Source organism: Lepus europaeus, chromosome 14 (assembly GCF_033115175.1).
Source record: "Lepus europaeus isolate LE1 chromosome 14, mLepTim1.pri, whole genome shotgun sequence".
NCBI classification, from domain to species: Eukaryota; Metazoa; Chordata; class Mammalia; order Lagomorpha; family Leporidae; genus Lepus; species Lepus europaeus.
The window spans coordinates 50,111,088-50,132,110 of NC_084840.1; the positions used below are offsets into that span (position 1 = coordinate 50,111,088).

The 21,023-nt window shown below is 43.2% G+C and overlaps 1 protein-coding gene and 1 pseudogene across 1 annotated transcript; both read right to left on the reverse strand.

Moving 5' to 3' along the window:
• Positions 1 to 289: 289 nt before the first annotated feature.
• C14H1orf131 (chromosome 14 C1orf131 homolog) lies at positions 290 to 20,994 on the reverse strand. The gene is made up of 7 exons (XM_062210606.1): positions 20,839 to 20,994; positions 17,901 to 18,244; positions 3,736 to 3,792; positions 2,581 to 2,676; positions 2,353 to 2,439; positions 1,749 to 1,801; positions 290 to 772 (listed from the first exon to the last, which is right to left on the reverse strand). Exons 1-7 carry the CDS (start codon positions 20,918 to 20,920, stop codon positions 634 to 636), a joined length of 858 nt encoding a protein of 285 aa, XP_062066590.1. The 5' UTR covers positions 20,921 to 20,994; the 3' UTR covers positions 290 to 633.
• Positions 19,518 to 19,582, reverse strand: LOC133774087 (U4 spliceosomal RNA; annotated as a pseudogene).
• Positions 20,995 to 21,023: the final 29 nt, after the last annotated feature.

Sequence of the window (21,023 nt, forward strand, 5' to 3'; positions counted from 1 at the left end):
GCAGCAGAGGATGGCCCAAGTTCTTGGGCCCTTGTACCCACGTGGGAGACCTAGAAGAAGCTCCTGGCTTCAGATCAGCTCAGCTCTGGCCATTGTGGCCATTTGGGGAATGAACCAGTGGATGGAAGACCTTTCTCTCTGTCTCTCCCTCTCTCTATAACTCTACATCTCAAATAAATACATAAAAATCTTAAAAAAAAAAACCTGTTTTTCCACAAAACTGATATTTTACCACATTCTTAGTTTCTTCATGACAAAATAACAAATCATTAAAAATGTTATAAGGCAATTTAATGTTTATTACTAATGTTTTCAAAACAGTAAAATTATGAAAAATCTTATTACAGTCACATGTATCAAACTTCAGTGAACAAGAAATGAAAAGTGAAACTTGCTGGAGAATATTCAAATGTTTTTCAGTGGGTTTACTTAACACTCCTGCTGCACATGGTCCAATTGTTCAGTGCCTTAAAACAGACACTTCAGCAACTAGAAATGTTAGTTCTATTTGACTTTTCCCCTTAGGAGAAAGCAGTCTTTGAAACATGAATTAAAAGTAGTCTAGAAGTCTTGCAAGGGTCCAGGCCAGCACAGTGGCTAGTTGCCATTCCTCTTTTTATCTAATAAAATACTTCATTTTGCTACTCTTGAAGAATTTATTTTCTTGATATCACTTGGGCTCAGAATCAATGTTCCATTTTTGAATTTTCCAACTTGTCCAGCCCGTCCACTTGACAAAATACTGGGAGCTGACTTCTTCTTTTTGGATTTCCTGTATTTAAAGCAAGAGAGAGGCACTGTGTACAGGTAAGCTTCTAGTGAGTGCTGCAGCACCACCATCCGGGCTACTGCAGGCTGGGCTACAAACTCCAGATTCCCTCCCTGGAGCCCCGGCTCCACGCGGCACCACTGGCCTGCCTGCAGTCTCTGAAACACGTGCCTTCCTGCCTCAGGAACTCTGTGTGGAACATTCTGCTTCCAGACCTTTCCAGGCTGTCATCTCCTCCTTGTGCAGTTGTCAACCTCCTTCAAGTAACCGCCCAGCTCACTTCCAGTGATTTTCTCTCACAACTCCTTTTCAACCCTTTCACTGTACTTGCCAGTGCCTGACAGCACCTTACTTTCCATTTGTATGTTTTGGGTGTTTCCCTCACTAGAGTACAAGCTCCTCAAAGGAAGGGATACCCTCAGTGTGATAACGGCTGTATACACAACGTAGGACAGCTGTGTGCGCGGCACACAGTGGGTACTCCACAGACACCTGTGCCACAACAAATGACCACTTCATGGCGTGTACAAGCACAAGCAGTCTAAGAATAAAGGTTAAGACAAAAAGAGTCAATTTTGAAAAGAGTAATACAAATAGAGTAGAACACACACTTGAATGAAGTTAAACAAAATCAATGTCCATTACTCATAGTTCCAGTGTTCTACATTACATAGTATACCAAAGCACAGGAGACACAGACCCCGACTGCACTGTCTTGTCAGCAGACTCTCTTAAATGTCTGGTCTTTGAAAATGGGACACAGGAGAAGCTTCCTGTTTTCAGTTCTGGGGCAGATTCTTGTTCTTGGGCAATTAACTTAATACTATCTTCCCCTTATAGGGACTGATTATGATAAGAGACAGTTACACACTCCAACAGGCTAGAAATATCACATATACTTAAGGTGTTATTTTCAGAACTAACTAATCAATAGGCTTATCCAGATCATTCAATGCTAGTACCTGATGGCATCACTCACCTTTCTTCTTGCCCTTTCTTCTTCTTTTTCTTGAAAATATCTGTGTCCTGGGCCTGATTTCAAAATTTAAGATAATATATGTGTCAGTACCAGATAACAGAAATTCCAGAAAAGGCAAGAGATTTGTGACCAAAAGCCACTGGGATACTACTTGTTCTTAATATATTTTTTCCAAGTGGGACCATAAAACATTTTTACCCTAAAGTCCTTTCAAGAATGTGAAATTCAATTTTACACTGAGAAGTTAAACCTTCCATTTTAGGAGAAAGAAAAGGCATGTCACATCTATTCTGCTTGTGGTTCTTCATAATGAGGTCTTTGTGGTGTATACAACCGAAAATGCAAAGAAAAAAAAAGATTACATATAGGAAGAAGGTCAAGGTCACCTATTTGAATAGGCATTTGTTATTTCAAAAGCAAAGCTTTCATGTTAATAGGCCAGATGATTTGGTTGGTATTACAAAATGTAGCTGACTCAAAGAAGCGAGGAATTTGATCATTTAGGTCTGGTGTCTTGACAGCTCTCTGAGCACCATTCCTAGTGGCAAACTGTGTCCCTTTCTCTTCCAGCTTAACAGAGTAAAGAACAGACTGTCACACATACCATTTTCTTTTCTTTTTCCTTTGCTGCCTGTTTTTCTTTGATTTGTTCCTGCAAAACCTTGTAATTCACATAAGTATTTTTGGGAGGCTGAAATCAAAGAACAAGGACATATGTCACCATTTATAATTCCGCAGAAATTTCCCAGGATCCCCTGCCCTGACATGCATGCCCCTGGCTTTCCCCTTTCTGCATCCTTCCCGATGGTAGAAGTTAACAGCAGCCCCTCACTTTAGCACCCAGCATAATGGCACGTTCCTGCTCCAGGACTCTTTCTGTTCCTTTTCCATAACCCGTGATTCCAAACCGGTGTACTTCCAAACGAGCCTGCAGACACAAAACAGGATCAGACCCAAGCACATTCTAACTACCGCACAGAAAAAACACATTCCTGACACGCTGCTCTGTTCCAACAGCATGTGGTAATAATCGCATTCTGCTGTGGTGTGGCTGAAGGGGCTCTGCGGAAGCACCTGCACCATGTTACCACGATCTCACAACATCTTTCTGCCATCTTTAATTTGGACAGTTCAAGCAAAGAATTATCTCCACACAAATTATGACAGAGCAAAGATACAATGTAGAGCTCTAAAATACTTTAGAATGCTTTCTAAAACAAGACATTACCCATAAAGGCAGAAATTCCAGATGAAAAACACCTTTCCAAACATACCAATATAGACTTATAGCAGTTTCAAATACAGATCCATGATTTTAGAAGGAAGAGAAAAAGTCCCAATACTCAATCTTGGATTTCCTCGTCCTTTTGTTATTCATTAAAAGAAGATTTATTTATTTGAAAGACAAAGTTACAGAGAGAGGTAGAAACAGAGAGAGAGAGAGGTCTTCCACCCCCTGGTTCACTCCCCAAATGGCTGCAATGGCCAGAGCTGGGCCGATCCAAAGCCAGGAGCCAGGAGTTTCTTCCAGGCTCCCAAGTGGGTGCAGGGACCCAAGCACTTGGGCCATCTTCTACTGATTTCCCAGGCCATGGCAGGGAGCTGGATAGGAAGTGGAGCAGCCAGGTCTCGAACAGGCACCCATGTAGGATGCCAGAACCGCAGGCAGTGGCTTTACCTGCTACACCACAGTGCCAGTCCCTTATTCATTTTTAAAACCTGTTACTACCAAATAATACACACATCTCCACTTTTCTTGATATTTTACCATTGCCATTGTAGTCATACAAACATTACATACTAAATGAGTATATAATATACAATCAAGTGGATGTAGTGATTTGATTAACCATTTTCCTAACCATTTGACATGTAAAATATTAGTTTTATTATAAAAAGCCATTAATTTATTATACATTTTTAATAAATTTAACACATATAATAAATATAATAAAATTAATTTAAATAATAACCTCAAAGTACTTACCTTTTCTAGATTAAATTCTTGCACATCCACATCTTTCTCGAGGACACTAGTTTTGGCCTGCAAAGAAAAAAAAAATTCTTATTAAAATCATCTGTTACTGTACCATTGTTGTATCTATCACCAACAGAATAATCATGTTTTTAAAAGCCTTGAGCTTAACAGACTCACACTCATTAGACTGGCTACTAATAAAAAAATCAGAAAAATTTTTAACATAAGAAAGAAAGTAAAAAATGTTGGTGAGGATGTGGAGAAATGAGAACCCCTGAGCTCTACTGATGGGAATGTTAAATGGTGCAGCTGCTATGGAGAACAGTATGACAATTCCTCACAAAAGGTGAAACAGGTTATCCAGATGATCCAGCAATTCCACCTCTGGGTATATACTCAAATATGTACACACCTATATTCTTTTTTTTCATTTGACAGAGTTACTGAGAGAGACAGAAAGAAAGGTCTTCCTTCCATTGGTTCACCCCCCAAAATGGACGCTACGCCGATCTGAAGCCAGGAGCCAGGTCCTTCCTCCTGGTCTCCCATGCGGGTACAGGGGCCCAAACACTTGGGCCATCCTCCACTGCCCTCCCGGGCCACACCAGAGAGCTGGACTGGAAGAGGAGCAACCGGGGCTAGAACCAGCGCCCATATGGGATGCCAGCGCCACAGGCGGAGGATTAACCAAGTGATCCACGGCGCCAGCCCCACACCTACATTCTTCACAACAGTGTTGTTCACAATTAAAATGCAGAAGCAACCCAAATGTCAATTGACAAATGGATTTTTAAAAAACGTGGCATATTCATACAATGATTATTATTCTGGCTCATTAAAAAAAAAAAGAAAGAAAGAAAAAGGGAACTCTGACACATGCTACCACCTGGGAATCTTGAGGCATTATGCTAAGTGGAAAAAAAGCCAGTCACAAAAGGGCAAATACCGTATGATTCCACTCAAACGAGGTATCTACAGTAGTCAGATTCACACAGAATAGAATGGAGGCTGTCAGGCACTGGGGTGGGAGAATGAGGAGCTATTGTGCAACGTTCATAGAGTGCCAGTTGAAAAGATGCAAAAGTTCTAGAGAAGGGACCAGTGCTGTGGCACAGTGGGGTAAGCCACTACCTGCAATGTTGCATCCCATATGAGCAACTAGTTTTAAGTCCTGGATGCCCCACTACCTATCCAGCTCCCTGTTAACACATCTGGGCAGGCAGTGAAAGAGGGCCCAATTGCTTGGGGGCCCCTGTCACATACACAGGGAGACCTAGATGGAGTTCCAGGCTTCTGGCTTCAGCCTGGCCCAGACATGGCTGCTGCAGCCATTAAGGGAATGGATCGGCTGAATGGATGCTCTCTCTCCTTCTGTGTCTCCCTCCACTGCCTCTGTCACCCTGCCCCTTTCAAATAATTAAATCATTTTTTTTTTTTTTTGACAGGCAGAGTGGACAGAGAGAGAGAGAGACAGAGAGAAAGGTCTTCCTTTGCTGTTGGTTCACTCTCCAATGGCCGCTGCGGCCGGCGCACCGCGCTGATCCGAAGCCAGGAGCCAGGCACCTCTCCTGGTCTCCCATGCGGGCACAGGGCCTAAGAACCTGGGCCATCCTCCACTGCACTCCCGGGCCACAGTAGAGAGTTGGCCTGGAAGAGGGGCAACCGGGACAGAATCTGGCGTCCCGACCGGGACTAGAACCCGGTGTGCCGGCGTCGCAGGCAGAGGATTAGCCTATTGAGCTGCGGCGCCAGCCACAAAAAAAAATAAATCTTTAAAAGACAAAGTTCTGGGGCTGGTGCTGTGGCATCGTGGGTAAAGCCACCACCTGCAGTTCCGGCATCTCATATGAGCGCCAGTTCGAGTCCTGGCTACTCTACTTCTGATCCAGCTCTCTGCTATTGCCTGGGAAAGCAGCAGAAGATGGCCCAAGTGCTTGGGCCCCTGCACCCACAGGAAGAAGCTCCTGGCTTCGGATTGGTGTAGCTTCAGCCATTGTGGCCATCTGAGGAGTGACCCAGCGGACGGAAGACCTCTCTCTCTGCTTCTGCCTCTCTGTAACTCTGCCTTTCAAATAAATAAATCTTTAAAAAAAAAAGTTCTAAAGACAGAGGGTAGTGATGGCTGCACAACACTGATGATGTATGTAAATGAACTCAAACTTTAAAAGGGCAAAGAATGGCAATTTTATGCTGTGTATTTAACCACAATAAAAAAAAAAATGGCTATGGAGGGGCTGGTGCTGTGGCATAGTAGGTTAAGCCTCCACCTGTGGCACTGGCATCCCATAAAGGTGCCAGTTCGAGTCCTGGCTGCTCCACTTTCAATCCAGCTCCCTGCTAATGTGCCTAGGAAAGCAGTGGAAGATGGCGCAAGTGTTTGGGCCTCTGCATCCACGTGAAAGACCTGGATGAAGCTCTGAGCTCCTGGCTTTTGACTGACCCAGCCCAGGCCATTGTGGACATGTGGGGAGTGAACCAGTAGATGGAAGATTTCTCTCCTCTCTCTCTCTGTCTCTCCATCTTCTGCTGTAACACTTTCAAATAAATACATTTTAAAAAATAATTAAGAATTGGCCAGAAGCATGAGATTGTTTTTTAAAGATTTATTTTACTTATTTGAAAGGCAGAGTTAGAGAGAGAGGGGGAGAGACAGAGATCTTCCATTTGGTGGTTTACTCCCCAAATGGCCACAATGGCCAAGGCTGGATCCTGCCAAAGCCAGGAGCCAGGAGCCTCCTCCAGGTCTCCCACATGGGTGCAGGGGCCCCAGGACTTGGGCCATCTTTCTTAGGCACCTTAGCAGGGAGCTGGATCAGAAGTGGAACAGCCGGGACTTGAACCGGAGCCCATATGGGATATGGGACACTGCAGGTTAACCTGCTACACCACAACACCAGTCCCGAAGCATGAGATTTAAAGGAATCTGTTTTGTCAATGACATTCTACACTTAGACAACGGTAGCAGTCACTACTCAACTCCAGCTCCAAACTCTGTGCCAACAAGAAGGGGGATGTACCAGTGTGCAGTCTCTAGAAAAGGTGCTGGCTCCCTTGGAGGAAAATGGTAAATGGAGGTGGTCAACCCTGAGCTGCCAGCGGCTGTTTTCCAAGGCAGGTGTCCTGCTGTCCCTGTTCCACAGAGCACAGTCTGTGCCTGGAGGGCTCCATAACACCCTGGCCTAGGCCACAAAGAGGTGCTGAGCACAATGCAGTTCATGTCTCTTGCTTTATCTTTCTCCAAACATGAGTTCTATTTTAGTTTATCCTCATTTTTCCCTATCTGCATTTAAGTGTATGGTCAGTCACTGAATGTTTTCAGATGTCAGCTTCTGCCTCTATGAAATGACTATTCAGATGAGGGACCTCATGTTTATTTCACAGAGGAGTTAATGTAATGAAACAGGTTGAAGTATGGTAAGTAGGCAGCAAGGGCCCAACAAGCAGGAAGTCTTAAAAGCGCTGCTAGTAACTACTCTGCTGACCGTATAGTCAGCAGCATCCTGGGCACTGGCACAGCACTACACCTTAGAGAGTAACTGTCAAGGTCTGGATTTATGGCCTTGCCCTGTGCTATTAGTCACAATAGACACATTTCCACCTTACTTTACTGAGCTTCCTGGCTTTCACTATGCTTACAATCTGCTTCCATCACACAGTTCCCACTTGGTTGACAGAATCAAATGCCTTCCAAAGGGCCATGGGCATGCCACTGGGGCACTTCCATTTTATTTACCTAGAAAGAGAATTACTTCCTATTCCACGATTGGGAGAATGCTGGTTTACTTTTCCAGTGGAAAATATACCTATTTAGTATGATAAATAGAAATATATACTTTCTTTTTTAAATTTTTATTTTTATTTTTACTTTTTGACAGGCAGAGTTAGTGAGAGACAGAGAGAAAGGTCTTCCTTCCGTTGGTTCACTCCCCCAATGGCCGCCACGGCCGGTGCTGCACCGATCCGAAGCCAGGAGCCAGGAGCCAGGAGCCAGGAGCTTCTTCCTGGTCTCCCATGTGGGTTCAGGGCCCAAGCACTTGGGCCATCCTCCACTGCCTTCCCGGGCCACAGCAGAGAGCTGGACTGGAAGAGGAGCAACCAGGACAGAACCTGGGGTGCCGGCGCCACAGGCAGAAGATTAGCCCAGTGAGCCACAGCGCTGGCCAGAAATATATACTTTCAAAAAAAGGATTAAATCTTGATGATTTCAGGGTCACATCTAAACCCTCAAATACAAATTTTATCTACACCAACAAAAAACAACCTTAATACTGCTCAGATCTCCAAAATTCCATGAAATATTTACTTCTTTTTCTAAACAGCTAAATAATTCCTCACTTTTCTTCCCTCCAACCCACCCAACTGCAGTAATGATTAACTAAACTCTCTGAGTTGAACATTTCTTTCAGGTGTTGTGATGTAGCAGGTTAAGCCTCTACTTGCCATGCCAACATGACATATCAGAATTCCAGTTCGAGTCCTGGCTGCTCTACTTGTGATCCAGTTTCCTTCTAATGTGTCTGGGAAAGCAGCAGAAGATGGTTCAAGAGCTTGGGCCCCTGCCACCCATGTGGAACATCAGGATGGAGTTCCAGGCTTCTGGCTTCAGCCTGTCCTAGCCCTGGCTGATGCAGCAGCCATTAAGAGGTGAACCAGTGTATGGAAGATATTTCTCTCTCTCTCTGCTGATCAAATAGATAAATCTTAATTTAAAAAAAAAAAAAAAAAAGAACTGAAACACTATCAAAGCATTCTTGCCAATTGTGTGATAGCCACTTTGAGGCAAAACCCATGGGCCCTGGTGAGAAATTCTCCGGAAGAGAGGCAGCGTCCAGTCTCTGACTGTCCCTGCTGTCCCCAACAGCAGTCCCACAAGATAGCAGACTCCCTGTACCTCAGGCCAGTCATTCTGGCTGTGGGAACACCAGGGATCAGGGGCTGGCTAGACCAAGTGTAGGGCTGTGTGCTTGGGTGGCAGTTCTGGCCCAGCCACAGATACCCTGGTGTCCCTATGCCACCATTAACATTCACCAGAAACATCTTAGTTTTATAGCTGTTGATGTTTCTGAGAAAGGGTTGAGGTCTGGATCCGTGCATGTAACAAATGCAAACTTTGCTAATTATTTCATGTATGCCAAGTCTCTATTAGCTTGACCTCATCACCATCTAACTTTTGCTTTAATTCATAGCTTTAAACTTACTTTCCTACATCATTTGTAAAACATTCTCTGATTTAGAAATGATTCCTATCATATTCACTGTGGTGGGAGGCATAATTTCCTACAGGCAATGTTGGGTCCTCCTCTACATCCAGGCTTACAGAATTGTGCTTCCCTGACTATACACATGAGGCGTGCCAATGTGGTTTTCTTTGGCCAAAGAAACCCAAGCAGGGAGTATGTATGCCCCCTTCCATGTGGAACCCTTGAGAGCCATTCATCACCCCTTCTCTTCACTAAAGCAAGTGATAACCCTCTGGGTGGTGGTACCCCATCTTTCTGAGTCCTTAGATGAGCATCATGTGGGACAGAAGATCTGCCCTTGCTAATCCTGATGAACATTCAACTTGAGAAAAAATTAACTTTTACGTTTTAAGACTCTGAGATGTAGGAATTGTCACTGAGCTACAGTCTAACCTTATACAATGGAGACAGAAAAGTCTGCAGATTATGAGAACTTGTATGCTATACAATGGAGAAAGAGGAAAGCTTTAAAACAGTTTGACAGAAACATGGCAGGTAAGGGATGAAGACAACAAGCCACCAGATTCAGTGAATCTGCCCACAGTGGGCTGATCATGAATATTTTCTCTAGCATGGCTTAGATTTTTTGTTTTATTTTACTGTTACAGAAAATGAGGGCAGTTTCAGGAATATTAAGCAGTTCGTTCTCACTTCACTGAAGGTAAACTACTTCAACTCATTACTTTCTTCTTCACACATATCTGACAATAGATCTACTCAGATCAGGGAGAGCGCTATAAAAAGAAGGGCACAGAGGACTGCGTTGTAGAGCACCGAGGAATGAGCTACACATTTATTGTAGGGTCAGGATCCAGTTTCAAAATCAGGATGTCTTTACAATTTAGAAAAGCAATACTAGGAATAAACTGAGTGTTACATACCACAACCCACAAATAAACATTACTTCTGCAGCAATAACTGTGTGAATATGCACACCAAGTGGGATAAACAAAAAAATGACTTTAAAGAAGGCTCAACAAGTTTTTCTGCCAAATAAATTTGTACCAATTGTGAAAGAAAAGTAACAACTCAGCTGTGGTTTCCAGAGCGTTGGGTGTTTGGGATTGTGAATATAGGACTGTGGGGTTAAATGTTTAGCTGAAGGCAAGTAACTTAACCTCTCCAGGCATCAAGTTCCTCAGAAATGAAGACAGGGTCTCCGGAATTGAGAGACAATGAAGGGGATTGGTGAATATAAATAATCACTCTCAGTACACAGTGAACTCCAGGTGAAACCAGCCATTTGCTTGCACACTTAGAAGCAGCCTACAGGTATACATCCAAGGTCACAAGAGGCAAGAATCCCTTCTGCTCCAGTTTATGTTCTGTTATTTCTACTAGGTGTTTCTTATCCCCTTTTTATCTAGGTCATGAAGGAAGCTAAAGCTCCTGAGGCAGAGTCAGTGAGTAACAAATGCTCAGGGTAGAGAAATGGCACTGATATAAGCCATAAAGGCTAAGCAATATTTGTTTCCTTTAGGCTACAAATGACATTTTAATTGCTTAAGACCATGAGAATTTTCTTCTTTACAGGCAGCTTTGTGCCTATTAAACAGTGAGTTCACACTCTCATTCCTCAAATCACTAGGCCACCCCATCTCAAATCTTGATCATTGGAACAAGCCCCTAATTCAGTTCCCTCATGCATCCTGCTCAACTATAATCCAATCACCATCCAGGGGCCAGAGTGATCTTTAAAAATATAAAGCAGATCATCTCATGCGTTTGCTTAAAATTCCTTGGCAGTTTTCCATATACTCAAAACTAAAGTCCAAAGGCCCACTCCTGACTCTGAGAGTCCTGGATAGGGCAAGACTTCTGCTTGGCTCTCTTACATCAGGCTTACACATTCTCCTGTGTCCTACTTCAGCTGGTCTTCTTTCAGCTCCTTGACCTTGTGAGGCCTTGTCACAGCCCAGGGCATTTGCAAGGCTGTTTTCTCTCTGCCTAAATTGCTCTTCTCCACCATTTTACTAATACCATTTAATACAGCATTAGCCTGAATATTATCTCCTCAGAGAGAGACCCTGACCACTCTATCTAGAGTCAATTCTACCAGCTATTCTCAGGACCCTGTTTGTTTTCTTCAGAGTGTTTACTCTTTTTAACTTTATTACTAATTTATCTAGGGTTTCGCCTGACTCTACCAGCAGATCAGTAGTATACTCCAGGAGGGTAAAGGATTGTTTTTTGTTCACTACTGCATCTCCAGCGTATGGCTAGTAAGCCCAATTATTTGTGGAATGAATGAATGAATGAATAAGTAACCTCTTACTATTTTCCATCAAACTATTTCTATTATCACTGGGACAATAAAAATGACACAAGATCAGGAAGTTCATTTGTAGGTTAGACAATTGGAACAGGTAAAATGTTACATAAACGATGGCCAAGTTCCCAGATCAGCCCATAAAAATCTGTTGCAATGATGTTTCATCATAGAATTTATAACACAAGTTTAGGTTCTGGGAAAAGAAGGTCATTTCCTGGGTTCAGACAGGGCCAGCTGGATTGTTGTCCAATTCACCACCACCTCTTCCTTTCTCAAGTAGTCTCTAGAGATGGCCAGCTGATTTCATGATTAATCAATGGAAGCTATCATTACTTTATTATATATTCTTGCCAATTCCATGTCAGTTTAAATTACCCTATAATGGCTTATAAACTCTTAGAGAAAAAGGGCACAACCATACTTTTCCATGTTATACAACTCTTAGCACAGCATTATGTATGCTAATTTGCCCCAAATAACTGACTACCCTTTTATGGCAAACCTTATATCCAGACTATGCTAAAATAATCAATGTCTGGGCCGACACTATGGCATAGTAGGTAAAGCTACTGCCTGCAACACCAGTATCCCATATGGGTGCCTGTCTGTGCCTTGGCTGCTTCACTTCTGATCAAACTTCCTTCCAACGGCTTGTGAAAAGCAGCAGCAGATGACCCAAGGCTTGGGCCCCTGTTACACATGTAGGAAACACAGATCAAACTCCTGGTTCCTGGCTTTGGCCTGGGTCAGCTCTAGCCACGCAGCCACTTGGGGAGAGAAGCAGTAGATGGAAGGCCTCTCCTCCTCTGTCTCTCCCTCGTTCTCTCTCTGTAATTCTGACTTTCAAATCAACGAATAAGTAAACGTCTAAAATAAAATAATATAACCAATGTCATACTAATTTGCATTTATCTACAGGCTGTATTGTTAACATTCTAGTTGGGGTATACATGTTTTTAGTATGTCCACATTCTATATCTCCTTATCCAGATATCCTCAAGTTTCCATAGGATAATTTTTTTTTAAAAGAGGAAACTGGAAGCACCAAGGACAACTGAAAACACTCATTAATTAAGTTCAGGAAGTTCAAAATGTGGAATGAGTCGAGGTTCCTGAGAAAAGTAAACTGCAGTGACAAACATGGAGGACAATTAACAAGCCTGCCACAGATGTCCTATTAATAACAGACAATGAGATGCAGACTCATTCAATGCCAATTTTTTGTTCTTTCCATTAAAAAGAAAACTTTTCATTTCAAAAAAAGGAAACCATATATAAGAGGAAACCAAAATCCAAGAGATTTGAGGAAACAAGAGAGGATGCCTAAATGCTGTATGTTAGTACAGTTCTCTAAATGCCAAATTATATTGCACAGGGGTTCATTCCAATCTTTTCTGCAACATGTTCACACAAAAAATACCAATATTAGTTTTTGTAACGTACTCCAGTGTAAGAACAATGGTCAGGTTGAGGGCTCTGACTACCCCAAAGGCCAAGGGAAATTCACATTTTGGTTCACCTGTAACAGTTCTCAGTGTCCCAGTGTCTGAAACATAAAAGTTGGGAGAATGACCCAGAATCCTAAAATAAAGGTAGATATTACTACAGAATACCTTAGTAATCTTTGAGTAAGAGATGCTGGTGAGCTTGACATGAAGCAGTACATGAATTCAAGGAAAGATTACATATACGGTTTATAAAATCATAAAGATGCAGTAAACACTGGGAATTAACATGTCTTTCAGAAAAACAATGCAGCCAGACTATCTTCATAGTAGGTGGAACTGTAGCTTCCAAAAAGATATGGCCATGTCTTAATCCCCAGAACCTGTGAATGTCAGCTTATCTGGCAAAAGGGTCTTCAGAGTTTAGTTAAGAATCTCAAGATGAGATCATCCCAGATTTAGGGTGGACCTAAATCCAGTGCAGATGCCCTTCTAAGAAACAGGAGGGGGCCAGCGTTGTGGCATAGTGGGTAAAGCCATTGCCTGTAACACCAGCATCCCATATTGGCACTGGTTCATATTCTGGCTGCTCCATTTCTGATCCAACTCCCTGTTAATGGCCTGAGAAGACAGCAGAGGACGGCCCAAGCACTTGGGCCCCTACCACCCATGTGGGAGACCAGGATGAAGCTCCTGGCTCATTGCTTTGACCTGGCCCACCCCTGGCTGGTGTGGCCATTTGAGGAATGAACTAGAAGATGGAAGATCTTACTCTCTCTGTCTCTCCCTTTTTCTGTAACTCTGACTTTTGAATAAATAAATCTTAAAAAAAAAAGAAAGAAAGAAAAAGGAGGAATATGAGACTCTGACACTGGAGGGATGACAGCCAGTAAGGACTGAGGTAGACACTACAGTTATATAGCCACAAGGAAGAGGAAAGGAAAAGATTCTGCCACAGAGCCCTCAGAGGGAGCAGGGCATAGCCTTGTCAACAACTTAATTTTGAATTTTGGGCCTACATAACTATCACTGAAAAAATTTCTGTTGTTTCAGGTCAGCAAGTTTTTGAAAATTTGTTATGGCAGCATTAGACACTAATATAATCCTCATTTCCTTTTTTTTTTTTTTTTTTAAAGATTTACTTTAGAGATAGAGATAGAGACAGGGAAAGAGAGAGAGGAGAGGAGAGAGCAGAGAGGAGAGAGAGGTTTTCTATCTGTTGATTCACTCCCTAAATGGCCGCAATGGCTGGAGTTGGACTGATCCAAAGCCAGGAGCCAGGAGCTTCTTCCAGGTCTCCCACGTGGGTGCAGGAGCCCAAGCACTTGGGCCATCCTCGGCTGCTTTCCCAGATGCATTAGCAGGGAGCTGAATCAGAAGTGGAGTGGCTGGAACTCGAACCAGCACTCACATGGGATGCCCAGCACTTCAGGATGGGGCTTTAATCTACTACACCACAATGCCAGCCCCCCTCATTTCCATTTTTTTTTTTTTTAATAGACAAAGATTTATGGACACAAGGGAATACAACAGAAATGGGATGTCTGGATTTCAGGGATGAATTTGCCAAAGTCATTATGATATACTTGTAGGGGGAAAATAGCTTAGCTAAAGGTATTCTAATACCTGACTTCAGAATATACTACAAAGCAATGGTAACCAAAACAGCATGGTACTGGCATAAAAACAGACATATAGACCAATGGAATAGAACAGAAAATCTAGAAAAAAAAAAATCCCATGTATGTGATACTTAATTTTAGTGTAAACTTGGCTGCATTAAGGAATACCTAAAAACCTGAAAAACATTATTTCAGTTGTGTTAATGAGGGTGTTTCCAGAAGAGGTTAGCTTATGAGTCAGAGTGGCTGAAGTGGAAAATCCACCTCAACGTGAGTGGGCACAATCAATTAGTTGAGGGACCTGGAGAGAATAAATCTAGAAGATGCATTGGTCTCTCTCTGAGAGCTGGAATATGGCGATATTCCTTGCCTTGGACATCAAATTCCCAGCCTGCTGGTTTTTGGACTCGAGGATTTATACCAGTGGCCTCCTTGCCAGTACTCAGCTTCCACTCTCCAACTAAGAGTTGCACCATCAGCTTCCTTGGTTCTGACGCCTTTGGCCTCCAAACTGAGTCACGCTATTGGCATCTCAAGGTCTCCAGATTGAAGAAGACCTGTCATGGGACTTCTCAGCTGCCATATACATGTGAGCAAGTTCCCCCTTTTCTCATATTTATATCCATTTATCCTATTGATTCTGTCTCTCCATAGAACCATGACTGATATAATATATTTAAAGTCAACTGGTATTTGACAAAAGCAGCAATAACATGCATTGGATTAAGGAAATGCTCTTCAATATATGGTGTTGGAGGGGCAGATGCTTGGCCAGTGGTCAAGCCTTGGTTAAGATGCCCACAGCTCTTACGAGCATACTCAGATTCAAAAACTGGTTCTGCTCCTTACTCTAGTTTCCTGCAAATGCAGACTCTGGGAAGCAGCACTGATGGCTCAAATTAATTGGATTCCTACCACCCACGTGGAATCTAGACTGCGTTCCTGTGTTCCTGGCTACTGGACTTGGCCTGGCCCAGCCCTGGTCATTGCAGGCATTGCAGGCATTGCAACACACAGGAGCTCTGTCTCTGTCTCTTCGCCACTCAAATAAAATAAATAAAACAAAATAAATAAATAAAATAAAAGGGTGCTGGGAAAATTGGATACCCACATGCAAAAGAAACCATACCTTCATCTCTCATTGTATACAAAAATCAACTCAAGATGGATCATAGATTTAAACAGAAGACCTGAAATTATTAGCTTAAAGTGTTTCTCTTTTAAAACATTGGTCTAGGTAAAGTTTTTGGATATTATTCCAAAATCACAACATAAGCTAAAACTGATGACTAAGATTACATCAAACTAAAAACTGCACGCAAAAGAAGCAAACAACAGAGTAGAAAAATAACATATAAAATAGAAAAAAATATTTGCAAGCTGTATATCTGACAAGGGGTTAATAATCAAAACATACAAGGTACTCAAACAACTTAATAGAATAAATAACCCAATTAAAAATGGGCAAATGAGCTGAATAAACATTTCTCAAAAGAGAATATACAAATGGCCAAGTATATGAAAACATGCTCAATATCACTAATCATAGAAACGTAAATCAAAACCACAAGCAAATAATCAGCTCATCTCAGAATGGTTATAGCCAAAAAGAAAAGTAACAAATACTGGTGAGAATGCATGGAAAGGGGAACTCTTCTACAGTGCTGGTAAGAATCTAAATTTAGTACAGCCATATGGAAAACAGTATGGAGGCTCTTCAAAAATCTACAAATACTACTACTGTGTTATCCAGCAATTCCACTGTGAGGTGTACAGCCACAGGAAATGAAGGTATGGAAACAGTCTGTTTATCCACAGATGAATGGATAAGCAAAATGAATGATACATACAATCGAGTATTAGTTAGCCATGAAATAGAACAAAATTATGTCATTTGCAGCAACATGGATGGAACTGGAGGTCATAACGTTAAGTAAAATAAGACAGGACCAGAAAAAGAAATACTATATGTTCTCACTTACATGTAGAAGCTAAAAAGTTAATCTTGGAACCAGTGCTGTGGCACAGTGGGTAAAGCTAGTGCCTGCAGTGTCAGCATTCGATATGAGTGCTAGTCCCAGCTGCTCCACTTCCTTTCCAGCTCCCTGTTAATGTGCCTGGGAAAGCAGTAGAGGATGGTGAAAGTACTTGGGCCCCTGCACCCACATGGGAGCCCTGGATGAAGCTCTTGGCTCCTGGATTCTGCGTGGCCAAACCCTGGCTGTTGCAGTCATTTGGGGAGTGAATCAGCATATGGAAGACCTCTCTGTCACTTCCTCTCTCTCTATTAACACTACCTTTCAAATAAAAATAAATCTTAAAAAAAATTAACTGAACATCTAAATAGCTACTAGAGAGGATTTTGAATGTTTCCAACACAAAGACATGATAAATGTCAGCAGTGACAGATCAATTACCCTGATCTGTTACACACTGTATACATGCATCGAAATGTCACACTATACCCCATAAATATATACAATTACTATGGATTAACTGAAAATAAAAATATGTTTAAAAAAAGTTTTGAGGGGTGATCACACCTCCTTCACGGACAGAATTTTGCAAAGGTCAAATGTACAAGTTTAGTCTGAGACTGCTGCTGAGTAAAAACACAGCCGGTGCCGTGGCTTAACAGGCTAATCCTCCGCCTTGCGGCGCCGGCACACCAGGTTCTAGTCCCGGTTGGGGCGCTGGATTCTATCCCGGTTGCCCCTCTTCCAGGCTAGCTCTCTGCTATGGCCCGGGAAGGCAGTGGAGGATGGCCCAAGTCCTTGGGCCCTGCACCCGCATGGGAAACCAGGAGAAGCACCTGGCTCCTGGCTTCGGATCGGCATGGTGCACCGGCCGCGGCGGCCATTGGAGGGTGAACCAACGGCAAAAAGGAAGACCTTTCTCTCTCTCTCTCTCTCTCTCTCTCTCTCTCACTATCCACTCTGCCTGTCAAAAAAAAAAAACAAAAAAAAAAAACAAAACAAAAAAACAAAACCACACACAAATTGATTTCCCACCTTGCCTTATGAGCAAGGATTTCTGTATATTTTGTTCACTGCTGTGAACAAGGCCTAGAACACTGAATAGCACATAGTAGGAAGGCCAGAAATAGTTGCTGAACCATTTTCTCTAAGCCCTAATGAGCAGAAGGCTTATACTGGAAAAACGTTAACTCAGCAGACCTGGGTTTATCAAACCTGCACATTTCCAAGAAAGTCTTATTTTCATGACTGTCCAGTGACTGGCTCCTGAGAAGTGAGCAATTTGAATATTCTGTCTGACCAGAGGGTTTCTGCATACCTGAGACCTTGAGCCACTGAAGTAGCTCTCAAGTTTCCCCAGATGGTTTGTATTAACAATGTGATTTATGGCAAACACCTGCTTTGCTCTGGCAGTCTAGATCTTAAACAACAAGGTCCGTCTCCAGGCCTATGTGACTCACCAGGACTATACGCTCAGTCCTGAGTCATGTGAGCCCTTTCAGTAAATCCTTGGGCCTGAGGGTGGTCTTAGGGGCCCTTGACCCAGTCTATAAATGTATTCACCAAACAGCACAGTGCTAGGGCTTCATCACACACATATAAACTAACCAACTCATTACCTTTGTGCTCCCATCTTGTGCCTGTTTCAGCTTTCTTTTTTTGTGTCTGCTGTGAAATTCTACCACTTCTACTCGATCCCTTGTTTTCTTCGTGGGAGAGGAAGATAGCGCAGCAGCAGGGACTTCTGGTCCTGAGGGTACATCTGGAGAGGTGACAGCAGGAGCACAGTGCAGCTCTTCTCGGAGTTCCTCGAAAAAGCTAGAGGCATTCTTCTTCTGGCTTCTTAGGAGCGAGCCAGGCAGGGGAGCTTTCTCTACTACCAAGGATGCTACTGAACTCCCGTCTTTTTTCTTGTTTTCTCTTTTCTTTCTGATCTTCTTCTGTTCTGTTTCTTCTGTTTCTCCTGTTTGTTCAAAGACAACAAGGAAAAATAAGTATTCCTGGTGATATTTAACTATCACCAATGTCAAATACATGAATGCAGTCGTGCATATACATGATGATAAGCTCTCAGAAGTACACAAGACAAAGTGTTTTTCTGCATACAAGGGGTATCTGCACAACTTACAGAATTCAAAATGTAGTTCTCTTTTCCCAGATAACTGTCTTTGCCACACCTCAGTCATCACTTAACTGTCATTTCTGCAGTGGGCCCCAGTATTCCCATATTGCTCATGCTTTGTACAAAGACTGTCTGCCTCGGCAGTCGGTGTTCTTACTCAACCCTTTCTAGGTGCTTATAATAGCACTTTATTTCAGTTATAAGTTAACATGAACCTAATACAACTGTCTTAATCTGAACTCCTTTTTTTTTTTTTTTTTAATGACAGGCAGAGTCATAGACAGTGAGAGAGACAGAGAGAGGGATCTTCCTTCCGTTGGTTCACCCCACAAATGGCCGCCACGGCCGGCAGTGCGCCGATCTGAAGCCAGGAGCCTCTTTCTGGTCTCCCATGTGGGTGCAGGAGCCCAAGCAACTTGGGCCATCCTCCACTGCCCTCCCGGGCCACAGCAGAGAGCTGGACTGGAAGAGGAGCAACCGGGACTAGAACCCGGCACCCATATGGGATGCCGGTGCCACAAAGAGAGCCACCACGCCAGCCCCTGAACTCCTTTATTTTCTACTGAAGCATTGTATCTACTCTGTTTCATCTGTTAAAATGCTTTCAGTCACCTGAAAGTTCTGACTAAAATTCTAGGTCTCATTACTCATTACAGTACAAATGCCACAGCAACCTCCAAATATCAGCTTGACTTATTATTTGTGTAGTCTATTCTCAAAAAAAAAAGACAACAAAATTTTTGTAATAGAGATATAAAAACGTGTAGACACAGTCTATGCCTGCAGAGCTCTCACTTGGCATGGTTTCCAGGCTGTGTGTACATGAATTATGACTTTGCATAGTCCTTTCCTCTGGATTTTAAAATTCTCAAGTTCAGAGCCTAAGTCTCCTCTGTCTTCCACTATTTTCAAGGGCACAGAGATGATCTGTCCATAGTACAAATACGTGGAAGTGCGCAGCTGGAGCTAAACTGTGGGAATTAGAATCCAGATTCCAAATTAGTAGCTAAGTAACCTTCATCAAATTTGATTATCTGGCATAGCAACCTGCAACGCTGGCATCCCACATAGGTGCTAGTTGTGTCTCCGCTGCTCTATTTCCAATTAGCAATGATTAATTAGCAATAATCGCGCCTCGGATAAACCTCATTGGCTACGATACTGCCACTGCGCAAAGCTCAGCTGCTCTGCTTCCAATCCAGCTTCCCGCTAACAGGCCTAGAAAAGCAGCAAAAGATTTTCAAGTGCTTGGACCTCTGCCACCCATGTGGGAGACCTGGACGGAGTTTCAGGTTCCTGGCTTCAGCCTGCCCCAGGCCCCGCTGTTGCATCATCCGGGGAGTGATCCAGCAGATGGAAGATCTCTGTTTCTTTCCCTCTCTGTAATTCTTTCAAATAAATAAACAAATCATTTAAAAAAAAAGTTTTTCTTTAATCTCTAGTACTTGCTTCTATATTTGTAACAATAGAATGACTATTTAATGAGGTGAAAATCCAGTGAGTAAATATACAAAAACCATGTAGTATATGGTTAAGTTCTCAACACTTTCAATCTATTATGCTGTTGAGGTGAGCTTACAATCTTTGAGCAACTGCTCAAGATAATTTTTGCAAGGTCACTGTAAATTTAAGAAACGTGTTTGATTCTAAAAGGCATTACTGTTTAACGACTGATGAACTTCTGCACATGTACAGGGTTTGTCACCTTCCCCACAGCAAGTTCTTCAGACTTCAGGGCTGCCTTCCTTCTGAAATGCCAGGCAGTTATCCATCTTTAAGCATAAGCCTTTCCTTTTCCCCCTTTAAGATAAGAGAAGGAGAGCAAAAGGTTGGCCAACTTGTCCAAAAAAAAAAAAAAAAAAAAGAGGTGGTGAGAAGCTTCATGGAAACCTTCTCTGAAGTCCTTGGCTAGGTTACACAGGAAGGAGCAAGTTCTCCAGGACCTTCTTTTTTTCCGAAGCGCCAGGCGGCTGCCAATCTTTAATCATAAGCCTTCTTACTTTCCTTTTCCCTCATTAAGATAAAGGAGAGCAAAAGGTCGGCCAACTTGCCAAAGGAAAAAAAAAAAGTTAAGCTTCACGAAAACGTTCTCCAAAGCCCTCGACCGAGGGCACACTCCTAAGGCCGGAGGCCTCCACGTGCCAAGGTGGCACCCACGCACCAGGGTCAGGCATGTTTGGACGCTGCTTTGAGGGGGGAATTCCAGAGTTCGAGAGCCTTGGGCACATCACCCCAGTTAAGTCTGAAAGCCTTGGCGCTTCCGACTAGCAGTAGGATGGCCTTCACTCGCGGGGCGGGGAAGGGGTGTGCTGGGCCCAGCGTCGGAACCGGGTGGGACGGAATGAGCGGGTGCCAGCCGTGCAAGAACCTTTAGCCTGAAAGAGGAGGCCGATCCAGTTCGCGCTCCACGTGGGTTTCCGAAGCCCTGCACTCACCAAAGTCGTACAGGTTCTGCAGCAGAGTATCCAGAAGTGTCGGGGAACTCGGAGGCGGAGCAAGCCCCTGCTCCTGTGCCATCCTGGGGTCCGCAGTAAACTCACGCCCACCGCGCCAGGCCGGGATTCCGCCGGGCGGCGGCCCCCACTTCCGGATTCCCGTGCCTGCGCGCCTGCGCCGCAGG